Source organism: Hermetia illucens, chromosome 3 (assembly GCF_905115235.1).
Source record: "Hermetia illucens chromosome 3, iHerIll2.2.curated.20191125, whole genome shotgun sequence".
Classification (NCBI taxonomy): domain Eukaryota; kingdom Metazoa; phylum Arthropoda; class Insecta; order Diptera; family Stratiomyidae; genus Hermetia; species Hermetia illucens.
Window position 1 is genome coordinate 113,759,792 of NC_051851.1, and position 17,507 is coordinate 113,777,298.

Consider the following 17,507-nt stretch of genomic DNA (forward strand, 5'->3'; position numbering starts at 1 on the left):
GGAGAAGATGGAAGCGAGTCTCCCACGCCTAAAAACGGGGCAAATCTTACCAACTGGTCATCCAGATTGGGGGTTTCCGTAGAGCTAACAACCCGCCGCATGTCAAATAATTATCATCGCGCTCACCGTGTTACACAATAGCCATGCATCCAATATACTAGTAAAGTCGGAAAATTGTGTCTACTATAATAATGCAACATTATTAAATCAATCAACCACATCATCGTTAAATGATTGTAGCGCACCTATTTCATTTGTCGCTCCGTAAAATTGAAAATACAAACTACAAGAATGAGCTAAAATTTCCCATAAAAAGTCCATATATAGGCCAAGTGAGTCCAGTTGTAACTCAGCAGTATCATAGATTGTTAGTTTTGCTTCAGCAATATGGTGAAAGCATTAGTAACCGCGATTGTTTGCATTTTTATGCAACTAATTTGTTATTCAAGTGCAGTGGAAGATTCTGTTGTTCCAGAAGCCAAGGAATATGGTGACGTAATACTAACGACAGCTCTTGGAAAAGTTCGCGGTACTTATCTCACGTCGAGTTCGGGAAGAACATTTTATGCCTTCCGGGGCATACCTTATGCAAAACCTCCAGTCGGTGACTTGCGATTCAAAGCTCCTCAACCAATTGACCAATGGAACGGGATACTAAATGCAACACAAGATGGTCCCATGTGTCCTCAGCCAACAATCGAACCAAAGGATGTTTCTGAAGACTGTCTTTTTCTCAACATATATAGTCATGCTTTGTCTACGGAAAAAAATGGAGAGGTTAGAACACCAGTAATCGTCTATTTACACCCTGGAGGGTTCTACTCGCTTTCTGGTCAAAGCAAGAATTTCGCAGGACCCAAATATCTTATGGATCGCAACATTGTTCTCGTAACGCTCAACTACCGTCTGGGATCATTGGGATTTTTAAGTACAGGAACACCTGAGGCCCCGGGAAATGCTGGATTCAAAGATCAAGTTATGGCTCTTAAGTGGGTCAAGCTACATATTGCTCGATTCGGAGGTGATCCAAACTCAATTACGCTTCTAGGGTATAGCGCAGGTGCGGTGAGTGCTACGTTGCATATGGTTTCTCCCATGTCAAGGCATTTGTTCCATAAAGCAATCATCATGAGTGGTTCGTCGACAGCTCAAGGGCCTGTTGTTTCTGACCAGCTTCATCTGGCTAAACGGCAAGCACGCTTACTCAATTGTACCGACGAATCGATCAGAGAAATGATGGATTGCCTGTCGACAGTAAGTTTCCTTTCCAAAACAAAACAACAATACAAAATCTCACTTATAGAAAGACGCAATAGACTTTGGAAATACTTTGGTGGACATGTTTGAATTTGGCGGCGGTCCGATAGCCTTATTTGCCCCAGTCGTTGAACCTGACTTCGGGCAAGAACGATTCCTAACAGACGATCCCACAAAACTATTCCAAAGGGGCCGCTTCATGCGAATACCAGTTATTGCGGGAATCACGAAAGACGAATTTGTGGGTCCAGCTATTTGTAAGTATTGTCATAAAAGCACATACAAGTTTTCCAGGAGCATGATGCATCAACCGTATTTCATATATTTTCAGATACCTTAAGAAATGCTACACTGCGCAATAAATTAGATTCCGACTTGAACGTTTGGGCACCTGTAAACTTCCTGTATGAGAAGAACTCCAAACGATCTAATGAAATATCCACTAAGCTTCGTAATTTCTACCTTGGGGACAGCCCCTTAAGTCTAAATGGATCCCTTGATGGATTAGCTAAAGTAAAGAATCCATTAATTTTGATTCATTTGTCATTAACTTTCTTTGTTCTTACTTGCAACTCAAACTGTCCAGCTCTACGCTGATGCAATTATAGGGTTTCCCATGCACAGATTCGTTCATTTGGCAGCACGATTTACACGAGTGTATCAATATCGCTTTTCTTATCAAGGGAGATTTAGTCACACTTACTTTCCCAAAAAGGACACGCCATATGGTAAAAAAGATAGCCTAGTTCATAAATCAGTGAAAATCAATCCAATCTTTGCAGGTGTGGTACATCACGACGACCTACTTTACCTCCTAACTGGACCCTATATTGCTCCTATATTCAGGGAAACTGATCCAGAAAGAATTACTGTTGAACGGTTGACACGAATGTGGGCTTCCTTTGCGTACAGAGGGTGGGCAATATTTGCAGATTTACTCTTTTTCGCATTATCGTCATTTAATTTTTAATTTCTTAATTGATCTAAAGGTTTAACAGTTTACAGTTTACTTTAAATCAATGTATTTCGTTTTAAAATAGTGACCCGAACAAACCAGCAGATGAATACTTGAGAGACATTCGATGGAGACAATTCGGATTTAGGCGGGAGCAGTACTTAGATATTGGCAGGGATCTCGTTATGAAAGAACATCTCTACAGTGATCGTTATAGTTTCTGGAAGGACCTATTCCCACTACAATGGGGCAACCGCCGTAACCGCTTACGTGATAGTTCCAGCGAAGAATCAAATGAAGATTATCCTGAACCGGACAGCTCCGAAGAGGATCGTTACTATTCATAGAATTACAATAATTGGATGAGTGTTAAATTTAGGGCAGTTTATTTATTTATTTTATTTCCAATTGACACATTAGAAAATAAAATTATTTGTTTTGTTGCATTATCGAACAAAGGCAGTCTATATAAATAAAGTACAGCAAAAACAAGCAACAGACAGAAAGACGAACATTGAGAAGAATATTCTTCCTTCATTTGCTAGCTATTTTCCAATCCATTCCATATTCCAAATACCCCATCGTGCAGAACGTCTTATGATAATTTATACCCAATTGAACCTATTTATTAATAACACTTCCGCTAAGCCCGCTTGTATAGCAGTCGGTCGAATGCAGAATTGTATCAACCCCAACAACGGATGGGTAACAATTAATGGCTAGGTTCGCAATTAATAATAATAATCGTTGGCGCAACAATCCATATTGGATCATGGCATTGAAGCGTGTTAAACACTTCATTCGAGACCGTAACGGCACACTACAGTACACTGTAGGAGGCAATGTGGTCAGCATTGCGCTCACCCGAGATTATTACCCTGATTTGACTTAGGTACTCATTCACAGCTGAGAGTCGGCCAATCGGTCTCTGGGAGTAGCTTTGGTCTAAATAACGGCGGACTTCAGGAGCATAATGGGCTGGGTAGCCATCATTTTGTGACCAAATGGATCATAGTGTGGCCAAAGAAACATCTTCTAAAAGACCTGGATCATTTTGTCAAAAATGTAAGTAAGCTTGCCAGTTCAGATTTTCTGATAATTTGAACGGACCAATTAACTTAGAATCGATCCACATGTTAACTTTGAATCGTATTGGAACCTTTCTTCTCGGATGGAGTGGAGATTTTTCAATGCATAACAATACAAATTGTGCATGTTGACAAAGCGATCCTTTTAAAATGTACTTTCATCCGACCGTGGTACCTTGTCCAAAAATTTCGAGTCCCTATTTTCGCAACATTTTGCAGCAAAACTGTACCCATAGTCCCGAGGCAGCAGGACTTGAACACATTGCTCATGATATGGGCGACACTGATATCGCCTAGTAATCATATACGATCGATGTCGGTATCCCTGATAGCTCGTGCGGAAGCAGTCGGCTAGTATTCAATTTCTTTCAAAACAACGACATGAAAACGGGATCCTTCTCAATCGGGAGCGTGAATATTTTTCTCAATCAACTAATGCTAGTATTTATGTCATATAAATAGTCTTATAAAAAGCAGAAAAGCACAGTAGAATATTCTGAATGCCTGCTGAACCAACACCAACAGCTCTACTACCAAACCCTATCTCCTCCTCCACGTGGTGACCGCTGGGAGCTCTTTCTTAACGAAAAGCTGCAAACGGAGAAGGATGAAGGCGAGTCTCCCGTGCCTACAAACGGGGCAAATTGTACCAACCGGTCCTTCAGGTTGGGGGTTGGGTAAGGCTGACAACCCTACACGGAAAACAATTTGTTACGAAGCCACAACAGGAGCCTCGGACTGGACGGATTACACAACGACGAATCCGGCAACGACAACGGAATAACGATTTTCGCATTTTCTCACGTAACGTGCGCTCCCTGTACAGAGATGAAGCTGCTGAGCAGCTAGCCGATACCCTATCTCAAAATAGGGCTGATGCAACAGCGTTACAGAAGATGCATTGGACAGGCACCGGTTTCCTGGAGAAGAGCCGCTACACCATATATTATAGTGGCCATCCAGTAAACGATGTGCCCGGAGTAGGTTTCTTAGTCAGCAAAAAAATGAAACCTGCTGTTATCGGCTTTGAAAGCATAAGCGATCGACTATGCACTCTACGCTTGCGAGGCAAGTTTAGAAATATAAGCCTCATTAACTTTCACGCCCTTACAGAGGAGACTGCAGAGTCGGAGAAGGATACCTTCTACGAGGCAGTGGAGCGAACCCTCGAAGCCTGTCCCAGATATGATATCAAAATCATACTTGGTGATTTTAACAGCCAAGTCGGGACGGAGCGCATATTCAGGCGATACGTTGGCTCCCATAGCTTACACGAAAATACAAATGATAACAGACTGCGGATTATTCAAATAGCATGGGTGTTGATAGTACCTGATTTGCGCGGAAATCGGTCCACAAACATACGTCGTCCTCTCCTGATGGAACCACTTTCCACCAAATTGACCACGTATTGATCGAACGCCGCCACCTCTTAGCCTTGATGGATGTCAGAACATAAAGCGGGGTCAATATAAACCCGGATCATTATCTCGTTGGCATGGTGCTCCGAGCTCGAATAACAACATCACCCAGAATCCTCTCTGACAATCAGGTGAGAGTTAACACTGAAGTCATCCACAACACAGCCCTCCGCAACACCTATAAGAGGGAAATGGATGCCGCAGTCAAAAGAGGTCCTGGAGATGAAGCATTAAAAAATGATCTTCACAATCACCTGAAGAACGTTATCATGGATACGGCCACAAACATACTTGGCCCCAGCCGCAAAAGGAGTCGGAACGGCTGGTTTGACGATGAATGTAAGCTAACAACGGAACGGAAGAATGCCGCATACCGAGTAATGTTGCATTCTCAAAGAACGCGGGCACGCGCATAGACTTATCACGAACGAGGGGAGGGGAGAAGCGACTCCGCAGACGGAAAAAGGAAGCCTGGGAGAACCAACAAGTCTGTGAACTAGAAAAGTACAGGGATCAACCGCACCAGGCGCGAAAGTCTTACCAACAAGTCAGCAGGATGAAGCCTTATACACCTCGATGCTCATTCTGCCGAGACAAAAAGGGAAATCTGATTTCTGTCAGAATGGGCATATTGGCGCGATGAATTGAGTACTTTGATGAGCTACTGAACAACCAGAACATCGGCGAGTTGGAGGTCCCGCCAACTGAAGACGACGGACAAATACTGCCACCACCAAGTTTAGGAGAAACAGTCCGTGCAATTCATCGGCTTGTGCTCAAGTCACAGATTTTCACTGTGCGGCAAGCGATGGAAAAACTGTTGGACACCAGTTGCACCATCTATTCATCGACTTTAAAGCCGCCTATGATAATTTAGGAGCTTGTATTTAACAACGTTCAATACACAATTTCAAAAAAAGTACTCCTATTAAAATTCTGCATAAAACTCGTTCTTTTCACAATGACTGCCAACTATCTTCTTCACTCTTTTTTCTTATTATTATTTTTTTATTTGACGTTTCTCGCCACCTACTCTGTTCCTCACTCTTGTAGCGAGGTCTAAACTGAGTGGAGCGCCGGTGGCGTCATCCTTCCGCTGGTATTCGCGACATTCTGTCTGTGCTCCCCATCAGTCCTTGAAGCGAACGCGCCGTTTTTTAGGGTTGCACACGGGCTTCAGCCTGGACAGGGAGACCGCCTTTTTGTGTCCACCGACCTCGAGCTGGAAGAAATGTTCTCCCCGCTCGAGAACGCGGTACGAGCCTTCGTAAGCAGCAGCTTCCGGACGGCATCCGTCCTGATCAGGACGTGCGTACACGTGTCCAGTTCCTTAGGCGCACAGACAGGTGCGGACGAGTGTTGGGTGGGAGGAGTGGCCTTGATGCGTCGGAGATTGTCTCTCAGCAGACGCACCAACCCCGATTCTGTGAGACCCGATCTCTTGTCGAAGACCGGATCACATGGAAGTCTCGGGTTCTCCCCGTATACCAGCTGCGCGGGGCTGGCAGCAAATTCCTCTCGACGGGTTGTACGTAGGCCGAGTAGGACGAGAGGCAAGACTTGGGTCCAGGACGGATCTTCGCGCGCCATAATGGCGGCTTTCAGCGTCCGGTGCCAACGTTCTAGCATCCCATTGCATTGCGGGTGGTATGCAGTAGTCCGCTGGCGTTTAAAACCAAGGAGTTTGCCTAACTCGGAGAAAAGAGTGGACTCAAATTGCATTCCCTGGTCAGTGATGACCACTGCAGGGACGCCAAAGCGAGGTATCTACTCTCGACAGAGGGCTTCGGCACAATATTGCGCCGTAATGTCTTTCAGAGGTATTGCCTCAGGCCACCGCGTAAACCTGTCGATGATTGTGAGACAATACCTATAACCGTGCAAGTCTCGCAAAGGCCCTACTATGTCGAGGTGTATTGTGTGTAACCGTGCGAGTCTCGCAGAGGCCCTACTATGTCGAGGTGTATTGTGTGGAACCGCTTGGTAGGGGTGGGCGCTTCTTTCCTTACATGCCTGGTGACTTTACACTTCTGGCATGAGAGGGCTAGAAGTATTTCTCGGTGACTAGCCGATTTGTTGTCTTGATGCCTGGATGTGCTAAGTCGTGAACTGTATGGAACACTTCCTTGCGAAAGGTGGCCGGAATGTATGGCCGAGGTCCCTTTTCCGAGTCTTCGCAGCAGAGAGAGGTTTGAGCCGAAGATGGGCAACTCCCGAAATTTGTATTTGGGGTTGGATTTGAGGCTCTGACGTGCTGTGTCATCCTCCTGTGCCTTGGCAATAGCCGAGAAATCGAGTGAGGCGGGGATGTTAACCTCGGAGACACGAGACAAAGCGTCAGTAACTATGTTGTCCTTGCCGGACACATGCTGGATGTCTGACGTAAACTGGCTTATAAAGCTCAGATGACGAAGCTGACGAGGGGACGCTTTGTCGGGCTTCTGTTTCAAAGCATACGTGAGAGGCTTATGGTCCGTGAACACTGTGAACGGCCTGCCTTCTACGGAGAAATGGAAGTATTTGATGCTCAAGTACGCGGCGAGTAGTTCGCGATCATAGGTACTGTAGTTCCGTTGAGCGGGGTTCAACTGCTTCGAGAAGAAGCTCAACGGCTGCCAAACTTGATCCACCTTTTGGTGAAGGGCAGCACCTACTGCGATGTCAGAGGCATCAACAAAAACGGCTAGGGGCGCATCTTGCAGAGGGAATGCCAAGAGTGTAGCGTCGGCCAGTTGTTGACGGGATTTTTCAAACGCGCGGATAGCCTCTTCAGACCACACGATCTCTCGTGTGTCCTTAGTTTTGGGGCTAGACAAGTACGCGTTCAAAATGGACTGGTGATGGGCGGCCTTGGGAAGGAAACGACGGTAGAAGTTTAGCATGCCCAAGAACCTTCTCAACTCCTTCACTGTCTTTGGATGCGGGAAGCTTGTTATCGCTTGCACCTTGTCTGGGTCGGGCTGTATTCGTTCAGGGGAAATGAAATGGCCGAGGAATCTCACCTGTTTTTGAAGAAATTTGCATTTCTCAACGTTTAGGACCAAACCGGCCTGAAGGAGACGTTGAAAAATGCACTCGAGATGGGCTAAGTGCTCAGACTCAGTGGAAGAAGCGACCAAAAAATCATCCAAATATACGAAACAGAAATCAAGGTTTCGCAGGACTGAGTGAATGAACCTTTGAATGGCTTCAGGAGCTGCTGGGATTTGGTAATAAGCCTTGGTTAAGTCCAAGGTCGAAAATATGCGGCAATTCGCGAGGTGATGCGCAAAGTCGTGGATGAGTGGAATTGGATATCGGTCAGGAACAGTCTGTGCATTTAGCCTTCTGTAGTCCCCACATGGGCGCCATTCGCCGTTTGGCTTAGGGACCATATGCAGTGGGGAAGACCAACAGCTGTTTGAGGGCCTACAGATACCCTGTTGAACGAGTTGTTCAAACTCTTTCCGTGCAATAGCCAGTTTCTGGGATGATAGAGGACGCACCTTCGAGAAGATGGGGGAACCAGTAGTGATAATGTGATGTTGCACATTGTGCTTCACTGGTTTGGAGAGACTACACTCGATAGCAATCTGGCTGAACTTTTGGAGAAGTGCCCGAACACGAGAGTCGGTAATGTCTTCTAAAAGAACGGAAAGATTATTGCCTGGGTGAGATACCATTTGTCCCGACGAATTAAGGTTGGTCGTGGAATCTATAAGAGACTTGTTTTGCAAGTCCACCAGCAATCCATAGTGACACAAGAAGTCTGCGCCTAGTATGGGGAACCTGACATCCGCCAGGATGAAACGCGACGAAAACGTCCTACGCAAGCCAAGACTCACATCCACTTGCCTATACCTGTATGTGCTTATGCGGGAGGAATTTGCTGCCGCCAGTTTAAGCGTTTGTGGAAATAGTTGATGTTGCCGAGGTACGGGAAGAACCAAAACCTCCGCACCAGTATCGATGAGGTAGTTGCGCCTGCTGAGAGGGTCGTAAATTGTTAGGCGACGTGGCTCTGCGTTCTGGGTGGCCGTCGCCAGGACCGCCCGCTGACCTAGTTTTATGCGGCAGGCGTGAATTTACAAGGGATTGTACACTTGGTGGCTTTATCGCCGAATCTGCAGTGGTACCAGCAAATCCCTCGGTCCGTGGACTGTCCTGACGACCTGCTACCTGATCGCCCTTTTCGAGTGGCAGACCGCGAGTGAGCTAGTGATCAACGCCGTCTCTTGCGGCGATTTTGTTTTATTCTTACCACTTTTTTTTAAAACAACAAAATTTTAATAAAATTATAAATAATAATAACGCGGCGGTGTCTGGCTTGTTGATGGTTGTGGCGGCGGCTACCGCGTTGACGCTGGTCTTGACGGCGGGGGTGCAGTGACGGCGGCGGCTTCGAACCCCGCGGCGATGACGCTGGTCTTGACGGCGGAGGCTGCAGTGACGACGGCGGCTTCGAATCCTGCGGCGATGACGCTGGTCTTGACGGCGGGGGCTGCAATAACGGCGGCGGTGTAGATAGAGACGCTTGTCGGCTGGCGATGCGGCTGCACTGTTGGCCACTGGCACTTTGGCTGAACAAGTGCGTACCCTGGCTCTGCTGGTGGTGTTGCTGCGACTGTTGCGGCTGCTGCTGTTGTTGTTGGGGGATCACTTTCGCCATGGGCGGCACAGTGATGGCCGCTGCCGCTACCTTGATTGTGCCGGTAATCACATTTGGAGTTTGCGACGGAATAGTCAGTGGAACGATAGTCGCGGAGGAGGCAACATTCACGTTTTGTGCGATGATCTGCCCGCTTGATTGGTTCACGTTGACGATTTGCATTATAGACTGCGGAGCGGGGTTGGACACGCCGGTTCCTTGCTGCGATGTTCGCTCCGGGGTCACCAATTTAGGAGCTTGAGTTTAACAACGTTCAATACACAATTTCAAAAAAGTACTCCTATTAAAATTCAGGGATATTAGAAATTAGACTGATTTCCGTCCGTAACTATTTTCTTTCTGCGCAAAACTCGTTCTTTTCACAATGACTGCCAACTATCTTCTTCACTCTTTTTTCTTATTATTATTTTTTTATCTGACGTTTCTCGCCACCTACTCTGTTCCTCACTCTTGAAGCGAGGTCTGAACTGAGTGGAGCGCCGGTGGCGTGATCTGTCCGCTGGTATTCGCGACATTCGAAATAAATTTCGAATGCCGCGAATTCTGCCGCGCCACAATACCATAGCCAGGGTAAAACTGTACACGGCCATGAGAGAATCCGGTATCCCAACGAATTTGATAAGACTGACTAGGCTGACCCTGACCAATGTGCGAGGCCAGATAAAAGCAGAAGGGCTCTCAAGACCATTCGACATCAACAAGTCTACGACAAGGGGATACCCTATCATGCGTCCTCTTTAACCTGGCCCTCGAGAAAGTGGTCCGTGATGCTGAGGTAAATGCAAAAGGTACGATCCTCTTTAAGTCTACCCAACTACTGGCCTATGCTGACGATATCGACATCATGGGAAGAACCACCCGACAAGTACGAACTATGCGCTTCAACTCGCCCAGGACTTTCCAAGACATCCGCACTCCTCCGCCGCCGTTCTGTGCCAGATGCTTTTGATCTTGGAACAATGAATTCCATTGCATGGCATTGTCGCCTTTCCTCAATGTGCGATCTATCCACTACCACTTCTGCCTTCGAATTGCATTGCCTACGAGTGACCCACCCATTCGTTGGTCGACTTTCCTGTTTGAAATAGTACCAAACCACTATACTCTAATAATACAACACAGAAAGAACACTAGAACGAAACTGTCTCAACTTGATTTGTCGTTAAAATAACTGCATTACAGATTTTGGACAAAGTAGTGAAAACGGATCTAGTGATATTAATGTGTTGGGCGACATCCATTTCGATGCCACCGTCGCAGAAACCAGACACCTCTAATTCGTGTGATGGCCTGGCAGACTAACAACCTCGGATTTGTTGGTGGTTACCTTCAGTCCAACTCTACTTGCCCCTCTTTCCAAATTAAGACCCATTTGACCACTCTTCCTTTGAGACTATACCTCGAGCAACACGTGACATTTTGTGCTATCATATCACTCTGATAATAGCTGCCAGTTTCTCTGGAATACCTGTCCTGTGTAGACCACGCCAGATACACTCCCAGTTAACGCTATCGAAATCGATGAAAAGCAGTTAAAGTCAAAATCTGAACTCCATTCAATGTTCTAAAAAGATGTGCGTCCGGCAACAAGTGCCGCAACGTCGTCTGCATAACAGACCAGGCGCGACTCTTCGGGCATATCGAGCCGGTAGGCCATGTCATTATCCGCAACCCATGACACGCGCCTGGTCGCATGCAGCTCTGCGTTTGCGACTCAGGTCGGGATTAACCTGGTGCGCCAGGCATATATATATATATGTGCTAGTCAAGTATTATACTTTAATTAACTTTATTTGAACAGATAACGATATGGAGGGTATTTTGAAGTCCAAATATCATATAGGGGTAGCATATTGATTTTTTTCAGACTTTTTGGTTGGGTGTCTTCTGAGTGTGGAATGAGTGATCAATATAAATTCTCCCTCCATACACCTAGTGTCGAAACTAATACCTGATTTGGAAACTACTGCTGCTACTGCTACGAGTGATTTAAATTTGAGGAAGAAGAGTGCAAAAGAAATATGGCCTTAACTAGAACACCAGTAACAAAACTGAAGAAACATAAGCAGAAAACCGAACACTGCAATACAAAAATGGTCATCCTCCACATTTCTTCAAAAGGGACAGCATAAGGTACTCCAAGTCCAAAAAAAATACCTATTCAGGACAAGCTCGGCAACTCTTAGCTCTGCCAATGCCAAAGACAGTAAAAGATAAAGTACAGAATCAATAAATACAAAACGTGAAGGACTGTATAAAAGGAGTAAAACGACCGGGACTCGTAGAGATCAGAACCCTTTTCTATAGGAATTTCCCTTCACCCAGCTTGGAGCCCGAGTTTATCAAGGAAAAGCGAAACCATAAAGAATGAGGTAAGAGCTATTAAAGTCCTCTACAAAAGATCACAGGAAAAGGAAAGAAATTTCTAGATGAAGCCAAATCCTGTTGCCGTAACAAAGTTAAAACCTTCCTTTGGAGAGAATACCGCAGTGGGAAGGTGAACAGTTCAAGTAGGACAAGCTAGTCTATCGTGAATTTGAGAAGATGCTATGGCGCTTCCCAAACGGTCAGAACGCAATTACTAGTGAAGGTAGCACGGAAGTTGATACCGGTTGAAAAAGTTCGGATTAGATGGGAAGTCTGACGTTCAAAAGAGCGCACCCACTGGGAATGACATAACAAGACACGACACAACATATTGATTGTCTCGTTTCCATGCCATGCATATTGCCAGGAAGTGCAAAAAAACCCTCAAATGCCTATTACCCGAAGGGCGGAATAACCGGCATATTGCCGGAAGTAGTAAATATCCGGAACTTAGGAAGGCATTGACTGCAACGAGAAAATTCAGTTTATTCGCAGGGTCACTTCAGATTTAATTTAGCAGAACACTTAGGAATATGAGATGGGAGTCGCCTTCACAAATGAACTTTATGGAATCCATCATTGTGGCGAAAGGTTTGGTTGGTTGTGTTGTCGCCAAACTATAAAATGATTTATGATTCAAGCATGTAGTAGCTATGTTTAAGCGAAAAGTTACGAATGGTCTACTTCTAAATTTGTCTGAATTCGAAGAAATACTTGAAAACCATGTGGACGAAGTTCAAAAGTGAGTGGCGATGCAGTCTATTATAAGCTTTTGCAGAGTTGAATATAGTTCTGCCTAACGATAATAATGTAAAAACCCTTTGGAAACGAGGATCTGGCTCGGTTGTGCACCCGACCTTTGTCAGCTCTGCACTAACTCGTTGTATAGCCTGTTGCGTCGGGGAAGTCTGTACTTACAGCGGGCACCAAACAATGTTCTTTGAACTTTGGTAAAGGGGGATTAATCAGGAGCAAAATGAGCAGGCCTATAAAAATGCCAACCTTAAGCTGGCTACACCGTAAAAAGGAATGTTTTACGAAGCTCTCCTTGGAATGGGAAAGCCTTGTAACGGAGGGTTTTAGAGTCGCGGTGGGACGATCAAATTCCAGTTATCTCCACTGATCATGTACCACGCGATCTCGTTGGAAATCGTTGATTATTACCGCGCGCAGACGGAGAGAAAGACTCGGAAAGTGATGCGGCACCTGCAACACAGATAGGAACCCAGACAATACCGCACAGTGCTATAATTGGGGAAAGAAGCGCAGTGGAAACTGCCGAAACTAATAAAATGGTTTCAAATATAAGCCGAGTGGGAGGACTGTCGATTACTCTGGCGCAAGGCGAAGAGGAAAGACTTATTAAGAAATGCACGGCAGTTGTGAAGCACTTGCGATCTGCGACGTTCCTCCAGAAAAACGTCTGCAAGGGGGTGAAAAACGGGCTAATGGAACTGGAAGAGCTCCTGGACAGGATTTCATACTATAGGCGAGCATGGAAAGTAAGACAAAATCCGCAGGAAGCAGAAACAACCGCGCTTCCGGAGGAGAACACCACGAGTACCAAACGGATCGCTGACAGCCCAATGCAGAGCGAACTTGGTAAAAAACGAAAGGAGGCAAGGACATCTGAAGGAGACTTCACTCAGGTACTCTCCAGGGCTGAAAAGAAGAAGGCGAAGAGGATCAAAAGACAACAACCCGTCGCGCCATTAGAAAAACACGAAGGAGGGAGTACTAAAAGAAAAGGTGGGGAGACGAAGGAGGACTAGACTGCCAGCTTTGCTTATTAAGCCGGCGGAAGGCAAGACTTTTGCGGAAGTCCTCATCGAAATCCGATACAAAATCAAACCCGAAGACAATGGAGCGGAAGTGTCTTCCATACGTAAAACGAAGGGTGGTGGAGTATTAGTCGAACTAGGCCCGAAGACTATAAATAAAGTCACGTTCTGTGAAGCAGTCAAGGGGCTTCTGGGAGAAAAAGCTTTCGTTTCCAGCCTGGAACCCACGTGTGCTTTGGAAATCCGAGACCTTGACTGTCTCACGGAAAAGAACGAGGTAGAAAAGGCCATCAAACGCGAATGCCCGGAGGTAATCAATGTCCGGATTGGTATCACCTCCGCGAACTCCCGAGGTCAAAAACTCGCTGTGGTGGAAGTTGTCGAGCAATACGCGAGGAAGCTTCTAAACAGCAGGAAAATAAGAATTGGTTGGGTAGTGTGTAGGATACGAATTCGGACCGCCCCAACCAAATGTTACAGATGTTTGGATTATGGGTACACATCTGCAAATTGTCGGGGACCTGACACTAGGGCAACATGCCGTAAATGCGGTCAGGCAGGCCATAAAGCGAACACCTGCAATGAAACGACTGATGAGAGCATTGCGCACACTGCGGGATCGGGGCGGTGTCCAGTTTTCAGAGCGGAACTGGAAAGAGCTAGGATACGGTTAATATGATTCGCATCCTACAAATCAATATGCACCGGAGTGCAACCGCTCACGAGTTGCTAGCGCAGTTCGCTGCGGAGACCAAAGCTGATTTAGTACTCATCAGTTAGCAGTATCGAAACAAGGGCCCAGTTTCATGGCACCCAGACGTATCAGGTACCGCTGCCATCTGGGTTCGGGACGGCACCCTCCTGGGGTTTCTTGCCCAAGGCCGAGGAGACGGCTTTGTCTGGATTCAGTGTTCAGGGATAACGTTTTTTAGTGTCTATCTTACGCCGAATGAGACGATGCCGGACTTTCGTAAATTCTGTTATGAACCTGATAACGACGGCCTGCGAAGCCTCCATGCCCAGGAAGACATCGAGGCGCGGCAAACCTTCCATGTATTGCTGAAAAGTGGAAATCGCAGAGCTCCGGAAGGAATGTCACAGGCTCCGCCGCTTAACACAACGTCTAGGCGACCGGAAGGAGGCATGTACCATAATGATGGAATACAAATCAGCCAAAAGGAGACTCCGCAGCGCAATAAACAAGAGCAAAGCTCGCTGCTGGCAGAATCTGGTCGACGAGGTGAATGGGGATCCGTGGGGACTCGGTTACAAACTGGTAACCCGAAAAATCGGGGCTCTGCGGAAACCCTGTTCACTTAAGGCCGAGCAGATGGACCGCATTGTGGGGGCACTCTTCCTTGCCCACCCCGTATGGGATGGTGACGCCGGCGCGGAGGGCGTAGAGGACTGTCCACTTTTCTCAACAAAAGAGTTGGAACTGGCCGTCCTCTCTATGAAAAACAAGAAGGCGCCAGGATCCAATGGTATTCCAGCAGAGGTATACAAACTGGTATTCCAACACCGGCCAGACCTACTGCTCGGCGCATTCAACGCTTGCCTGAAGGAGGGCATTTTCCCTGCTCGTTGGAAAGTTGCGATCCCCAAAGGGAAAGGCGATCCCGAATTGCCGTCTTCATACCGCTCATTATGTATGCTTGACACTGCTGGGAAAGTGCTCGGAAAGCTCATCAGAAGTAGACTCGCTGAAGCGATACGCGCTGCCGGAGATTTATCTCCCCGGCAGTTTGGTGTTAAGGCAGGGATATCGACTATCGATGCTGTCATGCAGAGGCAAATAGCCGCCGAACTCGACGGGTGGTGCTCCTCGTAACGCTTGACGTCAGAAACGCCTTCAATTCCGTAAGATGGAAAGACATTCTAGGCACACTAGACAATACCTTCAACGTGCCGAACTATCTCTTACGGATTTTGAGGGACTATCTGAGGAGCCGCTCCTTGCTCTGTGAAACACTAGAGGGTCAAAGGAGGATGGAGGTCACGTCGGGGGTAGCACAGGGATCCATCCCAGGGCCGGACCTCTGGAACGCTACCTATGACAGTCTGCTTAAACTCGACATGTCAGAGGAATCGCGCCTGGTCGGCTACGCAGATGATGTCGCAGCGCTTGTTGCTGGACGCACTGTCGAACAGGCGCAAAGCAGACTCGGCATATTGATGCGACGGGTAAGCGGATGGATGACTACTCATGGTTTCAACCTCGCACTGGAAAAACCGAAGTAGTCATCCTGACTAAAAAGAGAATTCCGACCCTGCGTCCCATATCGTTCGGCGAGTCGATAATCGAGTCAAAATCAGCGGTAAAGTACCTTGGGTGGACTCTTGACTCAAAGATGAGCTTTTCTGAGCAAATTCAAGCAGCAGGGAACAAGGCTGCGGCTGGAGTTTCGGCGTTAAGTAGGCTAATGGCAAACATTGGGGGTCCTACGTCTAGTAGGCGACGTCTCCTGATGAGCTTAACGCAGTCTGTCCTGCTCTACGGCGCAGAGGTATGCGCTGGCGCTCTTAACAAGGAGGTATGTCGTAAACGCCTCGCGCAAGTACAGAGATGGGGAGTTTTACGGGTGACATCTGTGTACCGCACTGTCTCTGAACCGGCCGTGATGGCGATCGCGGGAGTTATCCCCGTTGCCCTTCTTGCTAGGGAGCCATATACAAGCGCAAGGGAGATGAGCCAAGGGAGGTGGTTGCTCGCGAAGAACGGCAACACACTCTAGACGAGTGGCAGCTCTCTTAGCAAAATGAAACTAGAGGCAGATGGACTGCGCGGCTCATCAGCAACTTAGGTGCGTGGCTGAATCGGAAGCATGGTGAGACTGACTATTTCCTCACCCAATTTTCAAGTGGGCATGGAGGTTTTCAGTCTTACCTGCACAAGATTGGAAAGGTGCGTTCCCCGGATTGTGTGTTTTGCAATGGAGTTGTGGACGACGCTCACCACACTTTTTTTTCTTGTGGAAAGTGGGATGGGGTTCGTCAGCAGCTCTATTTAAACACAGGGGATCTCTCTCCAGACAACATTGTCGAAGAGATGCTGAGGACTGCTGACAGGTGGAACCGTGTTGTCCATTACGTTCGGGCCCTTCTCGTTGCTAAGAAGATAGAACTCGACCGGTGGAGGAGCCGAATGGCAGGGGGTTCCTTGAACTGACAGTTCCCTTCCTCCTCTCCCCTCCCGTTGGTGAAAGGAATTCCTTGATTTGAAGGCTCTGCAAGGCGGGAGAGTTCGGGAGCTGGCCCGAAGTAATGTGACAAACGATACCAGGCAAGCCCTCTGACGATGGGGAGGTGTTTAGTTGGTAGTCCGACGACGTACCGAATCGGGAGTCCAACACTGTGTGCGTAAATGCATTCACCTACCCTACCCAAAAAAAAAAAAAAGAAAAAATCTTTTGCAGAGTTGAATATAGTTCTGCCTAACGATAATAATGAAAAAAACCCTTTGGAAACGAGGATCTGGCTCGGTTGTGCACCCGACCTTTGTCAGCTCTGCACTAACTCGTTGTATAGCCTGTTGCGTCGGGGAAGTCTGTACTTACAACGGGCACCAAACAATGTTCTTTGAACTTTGGTAAAGGGGGATTAATCAGGAGCAAAACGAGCAGGCCTATAAAAATGCCAACCTTAAGCTGGCTACACCGTAAAAAGGAATGTTTTACGAAGCTCTCCTTGGAATGGGAAAGCCTTGTAACGGAGGGCTTTAGAGTCGCGGTGGGACGATCAAATTCCAGTTATCTCCACAGATCATGTACCACGCGATCTCGTTGGAAATCGTTGATTATTACCGCGGGCAGACGGGGAGAAAGACTCGGAAAGTGATGCCGCATCTGCAACACAGATAGGAACCCAGACCATACCGCACAGTGCTATAATTGGGGAAAGAGGCGCAGTGGAAACTGCTGAAACTAATAAAATGGTTTCGAATATAAGCCGAGTGTCTCACGGAAAAGAACGAGGTAGAAAAGGCCATCA

General features: G+C 47.0%; 1 protein-coding gene across 1 annotated transcript; it reads left to right on the forward strand.

Moving 5' to 3' along the window:
• The first annotated feature begins 338 nt into the window (after positions 1 to 338).
• On the forward strand, positions 339 to 2,670 carry LOC119652856 (esterase E4-like). Its single transcript, XM_038057212.1, has 6 exons — positions 339 to 1,254; positions 1,304 to 1,514; positions 1,589 to 1,770; positions 1,844 to 1,985; positions 2,040 to 2,172; positions 2,298 to 2,670. Exons 1-6 carry the CDS (start codon positions 388 to 390, stop codon positions 2,557 to 2,559), a joined length of 1,797 nt encoding a protein of 598 aa, XP_037913140.1. The 5' UTR covers positions 339 to 387; the 3' UTR covers positions 2,560 to 2,670.
• Positions 2,671 to 17,507: the final 14,837 nt, after the last annotated feature.